General features: G+C 43.6%; 1 protein-coding gene across 1 annotated transcript; it reads right to left on the reverse strand.

Moving 5' to 3' along the window:
* Positions 1-7,789: 7,789 nt before the first annotated feature.
* LOC127305108 (protein RRP6-like 2) lies at positions 7,790-15,533 on the reverse strand. The gene is made up of 14 exons (XM_051335487.1): positions 14,774-15,533; positions 13,776-13,931; positions 12,794-12,952; positions 12,630-12,713; positions 12,411-12,490; positions 12,246-12,296; positions 11,982-12,081; positions 11,567-11,649; positions 11,440-11,485; positions 11,013-11,100; positions 10,763-10,932; positions 10,372-10,662; positions 10,182-10,295; positions 7,790-8,603 (listed from the first exon to the last, which is right to left on the reverse strand). The coding sequence occupies exons 1-14, from the start codon at positions 15,473-15,475 to the stop codon at positions 8,004-8,006; spliced, it is 2,724 nt and encodes a 907-aa protein (XP_051191447.1). The 5' UTR covers positions 15,476-15,533; the 3' UTR covers positions 7,790-8,003.
* Positions 15,534-16,061: the final 528 nt, after the last annotated feature.

Consider the following 16,061-nt stretch of genomic DNA (forward strand, 5'->3'; position numbering starts at 1 on the left):
CCAAACAATTGGCGACCTCTGCATCACTTGGGCGAACCGATGTTGCCGGAGCATGTCGTCAACAAACTCACCGCGGATATGAGGAGCTTGCATGAGACTGTCAGGCATGTGGAGAAGCAACTTCTCAAATCAAAAGATCCTAGTTACCCTCTCTTCGTGGCGAAGGTGCCAACTGGCATGAACTTCATCGAGAAGTACCCCGCGGACTTGTGTTTCATCCGGTTCAATGACACCTTCAGCATCTATCGCATGCAAATGCTCCACTTTACTATGGTTCGCCTAGTTGCTCTTAGCTTGTCTTCCCAGATCGTTAAGGAGGGGACGCCGACCATCGCGATAATGTACCCCTTCTATATGCGGGAGAGCATCATCTGCAACGTTGGGGATCGGGGATTGCCACCTAGCAGGTCGAGGATTTCATGCTGGCGAACATTAAAAAGGGCGCCATTCTCATCCCTTACTTCCCCGAGTAAGTAATCACTCGCTAGTCCCCATCACCATTCTATCCTATATCTCCATTTGCATTTCCAAAGGTTAATCCGTGTGTTTTCCGCAGAGACAAGTTCTGCACCCTCATCGTCGTGCACCCGCAACACTCGCATGCAGTCTATCTCGACTCGGGTAGGGACCAGAAGAAAGACTACACCCACATCAAGGCCCTTCTCAATGATGCTCTCACCGGCTTCGCCAACAAGGCAGGCCCCCTCAAAGTAGAGAGGAAATCCCGAGGAGGCTTGGTCTTAACCCACACAACCAACTTCCCCTGCCTCAGGCAGTCGATGGAAGACAATGGGATGGACGCGTGGTATGCCATCCTTCAGATGCAGGAGTACATAAAGTACGCAGATGACATGTTGCTGCCAGAGACTCTCGGAAACAGGTTTGCAAACATGGCAGATGCCCCTGATAGAGAGCTAAGAAAGAACTGGGGTCGCATCCAGCAGTTCATTTGCACGATAATCCTGCAGGATGTCAACAATAGGTCTGGCAAGTTCTTCTACGGCTACGGTCTACCACCTAATGACGAGATAGAACTCCGCTTGGAGATGTCGCGTGATGAGAGGCCGTTCAACTCGCTTCAGGGCTGCCGTCCATTCCCCCCTAGGCGTACAACCTGATCCTACGACGGGAACACTATTGCTAAAGCTTGAACGATATGTCCCTGAACTTCCGTATTGTAATAATTTCTATATATTCCGATAGAATCGACTTGTCGCTTTTATTTAGTTGTATGGATGTGCATGTGAACATGTGTCTATAGTTTCATTTACTTTGCTATATATTTCAAGATTATGGCGTAGATACCTTAATAACTATTTGCATTTACTCGACCCCTACTTGCCTCGTATTTGGAGTTCGCCGATGATTAGAATGTTCGGTCACTCGTACACTCGTGGGTGGAGCCAGTGAGCCTTGGTGCGATGGCCACAAATATCAATCTATTGTGCATCCTACCTAGCCTCACTGACTCCATCCCTGGATGTTAATATTTGTTTCGACCGACAAAGTATGAGGCACGCTATTTAATTCGTACTACTTGTCTTTTATTTGAGTTCGCACTTCTTAATTGCATTGGCCGATGATTAAAATGTTTGGTCACGTGTACACTCCGGGGTGGGGCCAGTGAGGCTTGGTGTGATGGCCACAAATATCAATCTATTGTGCATCCTACCTAGCCTCGCTGACCCCATCCATGTATGTTAATATTTATTTCGACCAACAAAGTATGAGGCACATGCTATTTCGTTCATACTACTTGTCTCTTATTTGAGTTGGCACTTATTAATTGCATTGGTACTAACGTTTTACTTGTCTTGTGCATGGAGATGGCGACGACATATGTCGTGTACAAAGGGAGGGTTCCTGGAGTCTACGACGACTGGGAGGACTATCGGAGACAGCTGCACCGCTTCAGCGGCAACAGCTACAAGGGATACCTCACTAGGAAGGAGGCGGAAGGAAGATACACGCGTTATCTAGCGGGAGAGGTGAGGGACATGAGGAGGAACCGGATGAAGACCATGGCCTTCGTGATGATGCTCATCGTGACCATGTTGGTCATGTTCTATGTGATTGTAGTTTAGGTTAGTAGCTACATTGTGAGGTGTATGACGACACTTGTGACGACTATGTACCGAGACTTGTAACTTTGTGAAACTTCGCCGTTCGATGTTGCATATGCACATGTGTTGTATGAATCATCATTTCGAAATGAGACTTGCGTATTTGTGTATTGATACCGAAATGAGACTTGGCTCTCTATGTGCTTCTCATATTGCATGTACTGCTCTATAAATATGAACTGCGTTGTAAATATATACTGCTGTATAAATATGCAAATATGTATTGTAATATGCTGGAAAAAAAGCTCCAAAATTGAATTTTCGAATAGTACTGTCGGCGCACCTCAATGCCCTTCTGTCGGCGCACACGGCACGCGCCAGTGCTGGCAGCCCTACTGCCGGCGCAGCGGCACGTGCGCCGGTGGAACAAGGCCTTTGCCAGCGAAGCTAGGCTGGTGCGCTGGCAGTAACTGACCTACCGCTGGCGCACAGCGTGGTGCGCCGGCAGTGGCCAGTTATCACCGGCCCGTTCGCAACGGCGGGCTGAGGTGCGCCGGCAGTAGCCATATTAGGTGCGCCGGCAGTAGCTGTTTTCCTTGTAGTGAACGTTCGTCTAATCATAGAAGGTAAGAAGGCATACAACTAGCACTGATACTCTGCAGACATAAACCAGCCGAAGCGTTTCCCCTCGCACGCGAGAAGTACTAACAAGGCACACACACATTTGGAAGAGTTTTATTTTCAGATTATTAGCATCAGGTAAAGGTGTAAGTTGTTCTATGGTCGAGTTTAACATCTCCAAGTCGTCCATAACCGCGGACACGGCTTTTCGAAAAGATTTCACCCTGCAGGATGCACTACTGTACCCATACACGCATGTCCGACTCCACAAGCAAGGGTTTTGAGAAAACTTGCTGGCGAAACCTCGCATCACAACCCCTCCCTTCACCACAAACCAAGTCCAAGAAGCCACCTATCTAGGTTAAATCCGTTTTAGAGCCCGATCGAAACTCCGAGGCGAACCTAGCTGTTGTGAGGACGGCTAAGAAGGATCAGAGCCCACTAGAGGGGTGACCTGTTAACAACGCGTACCGCACCTACGAGCGTGCAAGAGACAACGGGGTTACAAGGCACTCACGGCTTTCCCAAAATTAACACCATATCATCTGCACGCCCGGGACAAACAAAACGTTACGAAACTAGTTGTGGCACTTGGACAGTCGAAGCAGTTCTAATAATAGGTCGAGGGGGCCCAGTGAAACCTCCCACGTGTGGTTAGTGCGCTCAGTCTTGGATTAGAAAACAAGAACTCATCCTAATTATAAAATTAGACACAAGTGAGCCATGGTAAAACCAAAACATACAGCTGACCCACCGATGCCTCTTATCCATTTAAATATTAACATTAGGGTGAGCCATGATTATCTCCAACAACAGATATAGCAAGTAAAACAACTATCCAACAACCCAGCATATCCCGATAACGGATCGAGATAATATCAAAACCCTAAACTCGAGATAACATCAAAACCCTAAACTCGCGCTACGACTCGCAAGGCTCAAACATCAAACAAAGGGTAATGGCTAGGCGGGAAGACACGGCTCATATGTGTAACAGGTGGAAAGGACATATGACACAACAGAACGCAGCATATGGATAGCAAGAGAACAACGAGAGTGAACTGTAAAATAGGTGAAGGAGGTGGGCTTGCCTGTCAAATCGAAAGAGAAAGCACGAACGCGATCTTCAGGGGTGATGTAGAGGAACTCTTTCTCGAACTGCTCGGTGTCGGTATCTACGCGGGAAGAAGCAAATAGCACATACAAGAAGAAAGATGCATAAAAATACAAGGATGTGCAATACGCAATATGATGCATGAGGTGCAAGGGTTTCATGCATAGCAAAATTAAGTGGGGTGTCCAAATATAGCATGAAAAGATAAAACGCCCTCACATAACATTTAGTTATAGTTGCCAATTTTAATTAGGCCGAAACAGATGCATGAACATATGATATTTGAATTTCTCATATTTTTCTGATGCATTTAGATATAAAGTTTGTGCAATTTGAAGTTGTAGAATTAAAGTTATGAAATTTACAAGTTTTAGGCATTTATAAATCTAAAACAGTGCTGAGAACAAAAAGAATAAAAAGTGAGGTGTCCAAATACTGCATGAAAAGATAAAACACCCTCACATAACATTTAATTCTAGTTGCCAATTTTAATTAGGCCGAAACAGATGCATGAAATTATGATATTTAAATTCCTCATATTTTTCTCATGCATTTAGATATAAAGTTTGTGCAATTTAAAGTTGTAGAATTAAGTTACGAAATTTGCAAGTTTTAGGCATTTATAAATCTAAAACAGTGCTGAGAACAAAAAGAATAAAAAGTGGTGGCTTTTATTTGCACCAATGGGATTCGACCCAGGACTTGCAGATGTTTTGCTAGGTACAGAACCAGTGTGTTAATAGATCGGATTCATTCAAAAATAGGTTGCGGAAAGGATTAAGTGTGTCTGCGTTAACTGAACATTCTGGAAATTTGACAGTTTTAACCGAAGAATCGACGATAGTGTCAACTGAAACTGGACACGAACAGATGAACACTAAACATGATACAGAGAAAAACGCCGGCTTGATCAAAAGGAAAACTGAATACGCTGGGATTTGTACTACAGGTCTCCTGAGTCAAATCTGGTGTGTGGTGCCACCGGGCTGGTGATCGATTTGTGATAGAAACTAGGCTCGACCATTTTTTTTTCGGTTTTGCTATGTCTTTTGTTAAGTCTAAGTAATTTACAAAAAAGTGTTTGAGTTGCACTTTTCTGTTAAAAAAGTGCAATTGCACTTTTCTATCAGAAATGTGCAACTGGACCGAGTTGCACTTTTCTTTAAACTGTAGTTGCACTTTTCTGAGTTGACTGAGATTTAAGAAAATCTCAGTCAACTGAGACATAGAGACATGTGACAGGCTGTTCAACTGACGAAACTGAAAACTAGCAAGAAAACGGTGACATCGTACGTCGATGGATCGGCTACGGAGACCAGCAGAAAACAAACGACTTGAGCTGCTCGTGTTGTGCTAAGATGATACGTGATGTGATGTGTGTGTCCAGCGCAGAAAACTCTCGTGTTCGTGGGCGTGAAACGAGAGCAGCTGAGGCCAAAACTAGACAGGCACGTCGACGGCCGCGAACGGAACGCAACTACCGGGACAACGAATGAGGGTTTTTTCGATAAAGAGAATATATTAATATTAAGAAGATACTAATTACACCCAGCCACAACACGAGAGTTTTCTGAATCCCTTTCGTGGAGGAGGGGCAGAAGGTGAGGCTGTTAAGTTTCATGCACTAGCCACTTGAACCAAAATTCTGAACTCATGGAAAGGGCTAGGCAATCTACTTGTACAATGCACAACATCTCCACTCGCGTGTGACGAGAGAAGAGAAAGTCAACACGTGAAAGAAGAAGAGCACAACGAAACAGCGGTGGCTATAGAGGGGGACAACAGCAATTTTTAGGCTTAATTGCGAAAACCATGTGAAAGTCAGGATTTGAACTTGAGACCTGGGGCTCTGATACCATGTTAATCTTCATGCACTAGCCACTTGAACCAAAAGTCCAAACTGATGGAAAGAGCTAGGCAATCCACATATACATTTCACAACAGAGGCGACGGCGGCGCAGAGGAGGAAAGGGGCTAGGGTTTGGTGGTGCAGATTTCCACTGGAGAAAGAGAAGGCGAAAAGTGGTGTGGGGCAGGTGAGGAAGAGGGAGAGAGCAGCTCCTCACGTGTTGGGAGATGGAGGACAGAGGAGCGTCTCCTTGGGTTCAGGTAATAGTCTGGCTAGCTAGGTTGAGCTGTGTAGGTTAGCTTTTGGTTTTCATTTTTCTTTATTTCCCAAAATTCTTTCAGATTTTTATTAGAACCATTTGAAGACTTATTTGAATGAGAAAAGAGAAGAGAGATTTGGCGAAATACTTTTTATCCAATGTTGTTTTATGTGGGAACAAAACAAAAGGTTTTATCATTCCAAAAACATTATTTATATTGATTAATTATAAAATAGAATATATAGGAGAGGGGGTTAAATGCTAAACAATATTAGAAAAAAAAATTGGCATGAAGAGAAAGGTCAAGTGGTAGGAAAAAGGTTTAGGCTTTGGCTTTTCTTGTAACATCACAAGTGAGATGGAGATAGAAAAGAGAGAGGGAAAACAACACATAAAAGAATAAAAGCAAATGAACCAAATGCAATTTATAAAAACTAAAGGTGATAAGATGCATGAGTGCAACATAATGACATGACAACAATGCAAGAAAGGTAAAAGGCACAAGGGTGTTACTTTTGGGATGTTACACTGGCTCCTCCGTCGATTCTACATCGGCTGAGGTTTAATCTTGAATCGCCGGCCTGTTTTTGCAGATGCGGCGGGCGCTCAACATGTACGCGGACGACAACGACGACCAGATTTCAAGTACCTCAACGTGTTCGCCCGCATCGAGTAGTGCGATAAGTGAAAGGAGGTGCGCAAGAATCTCGCCAAGGGCGAGCAGTACAGCCTCGTAGGCGGGCCGCCTCGAGCTCGGCCAGAAGAACTTGAAAGAGCAGAAGAGGGCCGGCCATCCATCCGACAGGTTGCAGGCATCCTTCGACAAGTGTTGGGCGGACGCGAGGGCGCACGTCGCCGGGAGGGACGACAAGCACGACGTGCGGTGGAAGGAGATGCTCGCCAACCAGGGCGTCCTGATTGCCTTGCTCAAGGAAACCTCCGCGGCGAAGAAGAGGAACACCAACCTGGCGTTCCTGATCGACAGCAACGACGCCAACATGGACGAGGAGACGAGAGCTTGGTACGACGCCCATCGCCAAGAAATCCTTCGGCCCCGGTCGGCTGATTCGTCCACCACTTCAACGTCAACTCCCGCCGCTGCGACAACTGCAGACGCCGATGGTTCGCCGCCCGATGCCGCGCCAGACGAGGCTCAAGATGGGACCGCTCATGAGCCTATAATCGTCTAGTTTCAGTTTGGATCACCGGAACGTGGCTGATCCGATCGCCGGACTTTGGCGATTCTTTTGTAGCGGGAAGACGATTTTTTAAAACTATCGCCGCTCAAGGGCGAATGCCGGGGGTGCGACTGGGAAAATGTTGCCCCTCACGCCTTTTTTACATCCAATCCAACGTATTTTATATCCGGATTTTCGCCCGGGGCTCAACTCAAACAGCTGGAGATGCTCTAACATCCAGCAAATCACGGTACAATGGACATATAGCACGGAACAGAAGCAGATTCAGAGCTAGCGGCTGGGAAAGACACGGATCTCCTAACATGCGCTGCCCTCCATGGACGTCTGTCGTGGATGTTTCCAACAAAGGCTGCGCGCGTCGCTGCTGTCACCGGAAGCAGACCATGGGCACAAACGAGATGCGGGCGTGTGGCGGCGCGCAGACGACCATGCCGTGGCTCAGTTTTATGTAATCGCGTTTTGGCAAAAACGGGAAATACTGTAGTAGTTTTTCCCAACACCCGGTTTCCGAGCTTTGTGGAAACTCGGTTTTACCTATTCGTGTTTTGACTGCAGCATCCAAACAAAATTTTAGTTTTTTTTTGAAAGCAAACAAAATTTTAGTTTGTTAGTCAGTTATCCTAGTTTACAGAAAACTACTTCTCCTAAAATTCCATATCCAAACAAGGCCTTAAAGATTCATCATTGCAAGAAGTCGGTGGTCTCAAATATAGTATAGATCAGTTTTGTGGTAGTCAACAACCACCAGGAAGATAATGCTCATCTATTCATGCTGAAAACAGCACCATCTCCAATCCAATAACTCAACGTTACAATGCCAGATAATGCTCATCCCACCTGTACTCGTCTACCTATGAATCTTAACGTTACAATGCCTTAGGTATACATCTCTGACCTACTAATGGTAGGTAGAACTCCTATTGCCAGAAGGTGGGAAAGCCTGTCGCCTTCGTGGATTCTGGAAATTCCCCTCGTCTTCTTCATCACCAGGTTGTTTCGAAGTTCTCCGTTTATCTCCAGATTCTTTATTGATTGCCCTGGCCACTGCATTGTCTTTTCTTCTATCAGCTCTAACCTCTCCAAATGAAATGTTCTTTCTAGCTTCGGCGTAATCAAAAGCCTTCAGCTGGTCGTTAAATTCAGGTTCTTCCGGTGCTTTCTGGTTCTGCTGAAGGTTTCTGCCCTCGTTGAGGGATTGGAAGTGCTGCTCGATACCAGAGGAGAGCTCAGAAGGGGGGCTAGACAACTCAGTACCTTCAGGTTCGCACTGTCTCTGTCCATCTGCATTGTTGTTTTCCGGAAAATTGTGGTCATCTGTTCCAGTGTCCAACTGAATCACTTCTTCCATCTGAGAAGCAGGATCATTGCAGATGATTTCCGGCTCTGGGTGGACAGATTTTGCTACTGGAAGGGTAGTAGCCAGTGGTTTTGCGCCACCTGAGAAATGATGGAAAGGCAGTACCACCGAAGACTTTATCTTGTCCACCTTGCTCTTCGTCTGCATTTGTAACAAAAGACAAAAGAGTCAGGGTGTATATGGTCACTAAGCATCAGTAGAGAAAGCTAATGCAGAAAAAGTGTTCCACGTTGCAGAGCTGAACAAAAAAAAAGGGAACATATTACATGTGCATGTATTGCAGATTAGTGAACTTAGGATATCAAGTCCCACAATGTTGTAATCAACAGAGAAACAAGGTAGACCAATTACTCAACACCGGTGTGGAACCATCTAACAGGCCAATATATATATACCAATATTAAGCTAGGCGTTCACGGAATCCAAACAATCTGAACCATCCATATAACACAAATCCAAGAACCCTAAAAATTTAACACTGATTGCGCATTAAGTAGATCGACTGGTAATATTATTTAACTAGATTACTCCATGAAAGGCTGATGATGATATGATTATTTGGTATATTTTCTTGCAATAATTTTATGATACCGATGGTTCCTATAAACTTCGAAATAATACTCCCTCCGTCCAAAATATAGCATGGTTGACTTATTTTGTCAACAATACACAAGTTTGACTATAAATTTTCACTTATTAGTTAGTATATGACTGCAAAATGAATACAAATATATATAAAATGGATGTATATCGACAATGCAATGATACCATTTATGCGACCCGAATCCATATATTTTGGTATATATTAGTGGTCAAAGTTTCGCATCGAAGACCCAAATAGTCAACCGTGTCTTATATTTTGGGACAGAGGAGTAGATATTTCTAAATATAACAGGTATAATGTCACGGACCCCCACATGACATATAATGTGTAATGATACAGATGGATTTATTCCGATGTCAGAGTTAACTTTTATTGTTCTCCATGATTGTATAACTTCTTTTTGGAACAAAAGATTTTGAAGTAGGCCAATGATCCGTTGGATTGACATGTGTACAATGTGAAGAAGTGCATTGCAGCTAATCAAGAGAAGCCATCATATTTTCCACAATGAGATCCCAAGTAGAATTTGTGCTGGAGATACAAAATAACAAAATTAAATAGTGGGTATTGTGCTGGCGCCAGGAACCACCAGCGTCGCAGTAATTAAGTTTTCGACTTAGAAGATGCAAAGGTAGGAGGCATATGAACTATGGTTTGCTGTTTGTTTTGCCTTTAGCATTTTTGTGCCTTGGTGGTTTGTACTTTTCAAACTTTGGTGTAACAATGGTGTTCTAATACATTACAAGACCTTTGGTGTAACAATGGTGTTCTTCTATTCTACTTTCAGTTTTGTAGATAGAGTAGTGTAGTTCTGCTTTTTTTAGTTTGCTGTTTGTATTGCCTTTTGCGATTTTGTGCCTCAGTGGTTTGTTCTTTTCGACCTTTGGTTATGTTGGCTAAATTGACAACCTAGGAATACGCGCAAGCCCTATGAACTGGGACGGAGGTAGTACTTCCAAGGGTGCCTCAGGTATCCCCATGGGACACGACTTGGGCTATGTCCATAAATTTTTCTAAATAATTCACATCAATTATACCAACATCTTCATTCTTCACTTAGTAAATCCATTGCCAAGTAAAGAGAGAAAACGAGATAAAGCAAGAACATGCAATACCTGCTCACTTGAAAATCCTGCAAAAATATTTGGCTTCCTTCCAGAAGACGGTTTTCCCAACAGAGCCCCAAAAGCCGTAGGTCTCTTCAGTACTTGAACTGTGGCCTTTGCTACCTGCACATGCAGCTGTTTAGATAAAAATACAACAGAAGAAAAATAGCAAACAAAGATATAAACAGTTTTTTTTTACCTGCTGCTGATGACCATTGCTCAGTATCTCTGAATATGCTAGATCAGTAGAGCCTGACAAGGTCCCAAAGCTCTTGGTTTCAGCCGTGGTGCTATCTAGCCGCAAATTACCTAAAGATGCTCCACTAGTAACATTCCCAGTACAGGAAGAAGCAATACCGACATTGGTAATCAATGTAGGAACTACAGCAGATTCATCGCTCGGATGAATATTACTCTCATCATTATTGGCACAAGCAACAGTAATCATTTCAGTGTCTTCACTGCTGTTCTTTGCATCTGCCACCATTAACTGCACAAAACGGTACATGTATGAAAAGGATTTCTGATTCTTGGAGATTTCTAGTAAATCTCAGAGCGGCAGTTAGTTTCAACATTTACATAAGATATACCTCTTCCAGCCTTCCCTTCTTCAGTTGCTCAGCTATACTTTCAAAAGCGTCTGAATTTGCAACAGCATTCCTGATGGTAGTAATGACATGTCCGAGATGTTGATCAAGAAATTTATTTTTTGACCTCACTGTTCTTTTTAACCTCCCAGTGGTCACAGGCATCTGCTTTGCTGCAATCCAAATCATAGGATAAATCAGCCAAGCTAACTCATGCATGTAAGTGATGTACAGAAATTAGCAAATACAATACCTATCTCAAGTAGAGTCTTATTGGGTAGTACATAACCAGTGCTCTCATCCTCAGCACGAGCGATACCATCTCTCCATTGATATAGACCCTGTGATGGAAAATGGTTTCACTTCAACTTCTAACTCAGGATTAGATAGTCGTAAATAGCAGTCTAGCACCCTAACTAAGCAAAAGCATATACTAGAAAATAAAACAATATCATTCCATAAAACTGAGGTGTGACTTTCAGTAAGTTAGAACATCTAGAGTGAAACCAAGCCCAGCCTACAACTGCCAATAATAAATAAGAAAGCATCCGAAACGAGAAACTCTGGGCCTGGAAGAACTACATGTTCAATTCCAGCAAAACAAGAACTTATCAAGGTCAAGACCTCAGTAGCGCAGCATGCAGAATTGCAAACACATCAAGAAGGATATAAGTACTTACAGAGAGAACAGCCAGCTGCCTTGCACTCAGTTCATTTTCTTTCAACCTGCAATTACATACAAAAATCAGATTAAAATGCTTGAATAGATTTTAAAACAAAAAATGGTAAACCAAGAGATATACACACCCATGTATGTAAAGGTATGATGAATCAGTCAGCTGCTCCTTCTCATATAATTGCAAGCAGATTTCATTGCTACGTTTGCAAACCTGCAGTAAAGAAGATGCATCAGTTTACTAGCTTTTATGCTCAGTCCACACCAGTTCAATCACCAAGTGCGTGAGTCAATCCATAAGTAATAAGAGTGCCATAAAAGAATATGAGTATGTTCTTCAGTGCAATACAAGTTTACATCAGTTCAGAGAGCACACATTCTAAAATTTGAAGCACTAAAAAAATTGCAAAAAACTAAGTGGATTCAGATGCTGCATAGAATTTATTGCTGGTATAGGCAGAGTATACTGAGCAGTGCAATCAAAAAACATGACCATCAGGCAAGCAAAAAAAAGGGGGGGGGGGGGCTAGAGGAGCAAAAAATTACCTCCAAAAGGAGATCATTTTCACCTGAAGACTCGTTCAGCAGTCTCAAGCGCATTACGTCATATATGTACAACAGATAGTGTGTATCTTCTCTAGCATACCTGGACATAATTAATGGTCACAGTCAGACACACTTAATGCACAAAATAGTCACAATCAGACACAATTAATGGACATAATTAGCAAGAGCAGAGTTCAAAAGAAATGAAAGAACAAAATGTGGCCATCTAAAGAAAATCCAAGAGGAATTTTTGAGGCACTATACTTTGTCATTTCAGCAGGAAGTGGCCTCAACCTCCAATCTGCACTCTGGTATCTGCAAGAAATGCAAATCTTAGCCATATTCTTCAAAATTGGATTGATGGCATGGGAAGTAAGCAAAATGTACAGCATAGATGCTGTCAGAAGGTAAGTGAGAACAAGTGTTTACTCTTTGTTTGCTGTCACTGCACAGAAATGATGCAAAAGATGCTCCAGGCTGTTGCGCTCCATCTGTAAGACTCTCGAAGCCTGTTTGCATGTAGAAAAGAATATCAAGCATCAGCTAACAAAACATTGGAACAATGATCATAACAAGAAATTAAGCCTGAAAAAAATAACTGAACTGGGATGCAGGGACCATGCTGCTGTTTGCATATATTGCATATACCTGGCCTGTGTCAAAAAGGTTGCAGACATATATTCCAAAGTCTCGTTGAAGCCATATTATATCACGATCTGCCCCATGCATTACCTATTTTGTCATGGCAGCAATGAGAAACTGGATTTTGGGATAAATAGCAAGAAAAGATGTACCAAAAGAGCAAGGTCTACCTTCTTCTTAGTTGGATCTTGAAAAACTTCTCTTAAGTTCTCACCAAGGTAATTGCGCAGCTTAAGGGTGTCCACGATAAAGTCTTCAGTTCTAGTTGAAATCTGCATCAGGCAGGTGAGACCCTGAAAAGATCTATAGTGGTTGTGCTCCAGATCAACCTGAACATTAAGATAAAAGGAAACTGAAAGTTAGTAATTATAGTACGAAGACACTTAAAGGAATCAATTTATACACACCGCAGATAGATAGCACTGGTCGGTACCAAAGGAAGAAAGCAGGGCATTGTCTTGCATTTTGTGTGAACTATAGCAAAATTTGTGATTTTGTGTTCTTGGATTGTAGTACATTGGGAAAATAATGCTACATCAGTAGGCAGGTTAGGAATAATTGTTGGCAGCAAAGATCAAGAGTGTCGCAAGAAAGATAATGGTAACTGGTAACTGGTAGCCAACAAAATCTAACTGTTCCATGCAGATTTTAGAGGTGCCTGTTAGGTGAAAGCCACAGCATTGAGGCCACGTGGCAAACTATGATAGGAGACATTCACATTCACCACCATGCTCACTAACTATGTTGCTTCCATCATCAAACAGTAATAGTTGTGTGACCATGTTCAGATTTGAGCAAACTTTCAAACAAGAAGAAATATATTTGCAGCATGGCATGCAGATATGACTATTTAATATTTGCAGCATGGCATATGAATATGTTTATTTAACAGTCAGTGTCCATGAACAATTCTAGTATTGGGGAAAGGCCCAGTTTCCCATACAAATCTCAGCACTAGTCTAGTAGTGTACTGAGAAGTGAAAATTGTGAACCTGCTCTTTATAATGGTAATATCAGTTGATACTAGCAAGGTAATTGGACTTCTAAATAACTTATTATAAGCAAAAAAAACAGCATTTAATGTGTATGAAGCGGAAGCAAGAACACCTTGAGATACTGCTAGTACAGCTAACTACTAGTATGGCTACTTACAGCAAACTCGGTTGCATTCTTCAGCTTTGTTGCCAGCACTTCCAAGGTTTTCCGGTCTTCGACATATGTAAAAGGGGTGTCATCTAAAGCAGTTGGTTTCAATGGCTCACTTTCAAGAACACGCCTGTCAAATAGTTGCACCGCCGGAAGTTTTTCCTGGAATGAGACAATCATGTCACACCACCCTTTTCAGTTTCCTCACATACAATTCAATTGTCTAGCACATTATAAAAGTAGAATAAGAAAACAGCAGCACTTCGCTCGAATTTGTGTAAAGGTAATACTAACATTATATTATCGACACTGTTCAAATGGCATCTTTTGCTCTTCAATTCCATACTCATGTTATTGAAGCAGCCTCAGCTACTATTCCTACTAAGGAGGAGTCGCCTTTTTCAATTCCCTCCCTTTTGCAATCCCATGTTGATGTAACGACTGTATACTATTGGCAAGGCTGTAACATTACATGCAGCTCCTAGCCTACGTTTGTTGGTGGTTGACTACCGGGAAAGGGCAGAATAGCAACAGTAAGGAAGCATACCACCCAAAGCAAGACGTGAACAAATATTAACCTGAGCTAACAAAGCTTCAGAGTCCAGATCATACCAGCCAGAACCTGAGGTGAAGATGTTGATACCAGTCTAACTTAAATGCATTTTGACATATTTTCGTTTACCACAAATCAGGTGATTGTAGCTTACCTTCTCTGTGGCTTCAAGATTATGTATGCTATCACTTTCGCTTTTTCTATCTAATACTATCTACATTCACACGGTCATTCATTAAATTTCACACATTTGGTCTCCACGCCACTAAGCATCGCGTGCTGTGTAACTATTTAGGGTTTCTACTTTCAAATATTCAGACAACTCATCTCCATCGAAGCGCAACAGTTGAAATCTTCCTAATGCGATAAATTATCTACAAGCTTCACTAAATTGCTCCCCCTTTGGCATCTCGAATTTATCATAAACTTCACATTAAGCAGAAACACTAACCAGTGGGTGTAAGGGCCGGGCACCATCATCGCTCCGCCCAAGGAAGGCATGCTGGAATGGATTGCTCGTGTTGTCCACCACAATGTGGTACACGTCCTGCGGCCGTGGGATGGTGGGGATGTGGAAGGGCACCTTTGCCTTCGTCCCTGATGTCGCCGCTTTGTCCATGGTGACCATCCTCACCGAACCAGAAGCCCCAAAGGCATCACCTCTGCCAACAGCTTCCGCTCCCATATCGATCTTTTTCTTCTTCTTGCCGTAAACAACCTGGAATCCGTCCCCCGCCATCTCTTCCGGCGCGACCTTCCGCCCTGCAGCCTCCTCCTTCTCCCGCAGTGCCTTGAATTCGTCGGCGGAGGCGCCAAACATCTCGAGCAGGTCGTCGTTGCGGGAGACGAGCCAGTCGTAGGCGTCGTCGAGGTCCTCCCGGGGGAAAGCTGGCTGCTGCTGCTTTGGGAGGAGTGATGAGGCGCCGAGGATGCCGAGGGAGGAGTCAGCCCTTGCGGCGGCGGCGCCAACGGGGGACTTGAAAGAGGGGAAGTTGTTGTAGAAATGGAAGTCGCGGGCGGGAGGGATAGCGCGGGAGCGGGCTGAGAGGCGCGCGGCGGCGGAGGCGAGGGGTCCCGACGAGGAATCGATGGCTGCTGCCGACTTGTTCTGCTTCCACGGCGGCGGCGGCGGCGGGCCCTCGTCCGCTTCCATGGCGAGTTTGGGTGGGGAAAGTGGCGGTTTACTGGTTTAGGGTTTATTATGGGAGAAGAAGACGAGAGCCGCTTGTCGTTGCGAGTTATGCGTGAATTTTTTTTTTCACTCCAAAAGCAAAACTTTTTTGGCCGGTTTACGTCTTCTATTGATTTGCGCTGAATTTGCGCTTCCTTTCATATGTACACGGTTCTAGTGCTTTGCATGACAAACAACACACACACAAAATGGGCGCGTTTGGTAGACTGGCGGACCTAGAATTTTACCACTAGATATGCCGCATAAATTTTTTACAAGAAGTTCGGTAAATTCAGAAGCAACGATAGAATGGGCTTCATGAAAATTACAGTGCACCTTGCGTGCGAATTTGGCAGGTGGCTGAAGGGTTTTTTTTTTTTTTGAACAGGAGAAGGTCCCGAAGGACCTAGGGCTTCATTTCATATGCGGTGGAGTACATTTTACAAATAGGCACAAGGGAAAACAAGGAAATTACAACCTGGCCCTTGAAAATAACACTGAGGACCCTAAAAAAACTCAAAAACGCGATCAGGTCCAACTCCTTCACCGCGGCAGAGCTCGCTGGAGT

The sequence above is a fragment of the Lolium perenne genome, chromosome 1 (genome assembly GCF_019359855.2).
Source record: "Lolium perenne isolate Kyuss_39 chromosome 1, Kyuss_2.0, whole genome shotgun sequence".
NCBI lineage: Eukaryota > Viridiplantae > Streptophyta > Magnoliopsida > Poales > Poaceae > Lolium > Lolium perenne.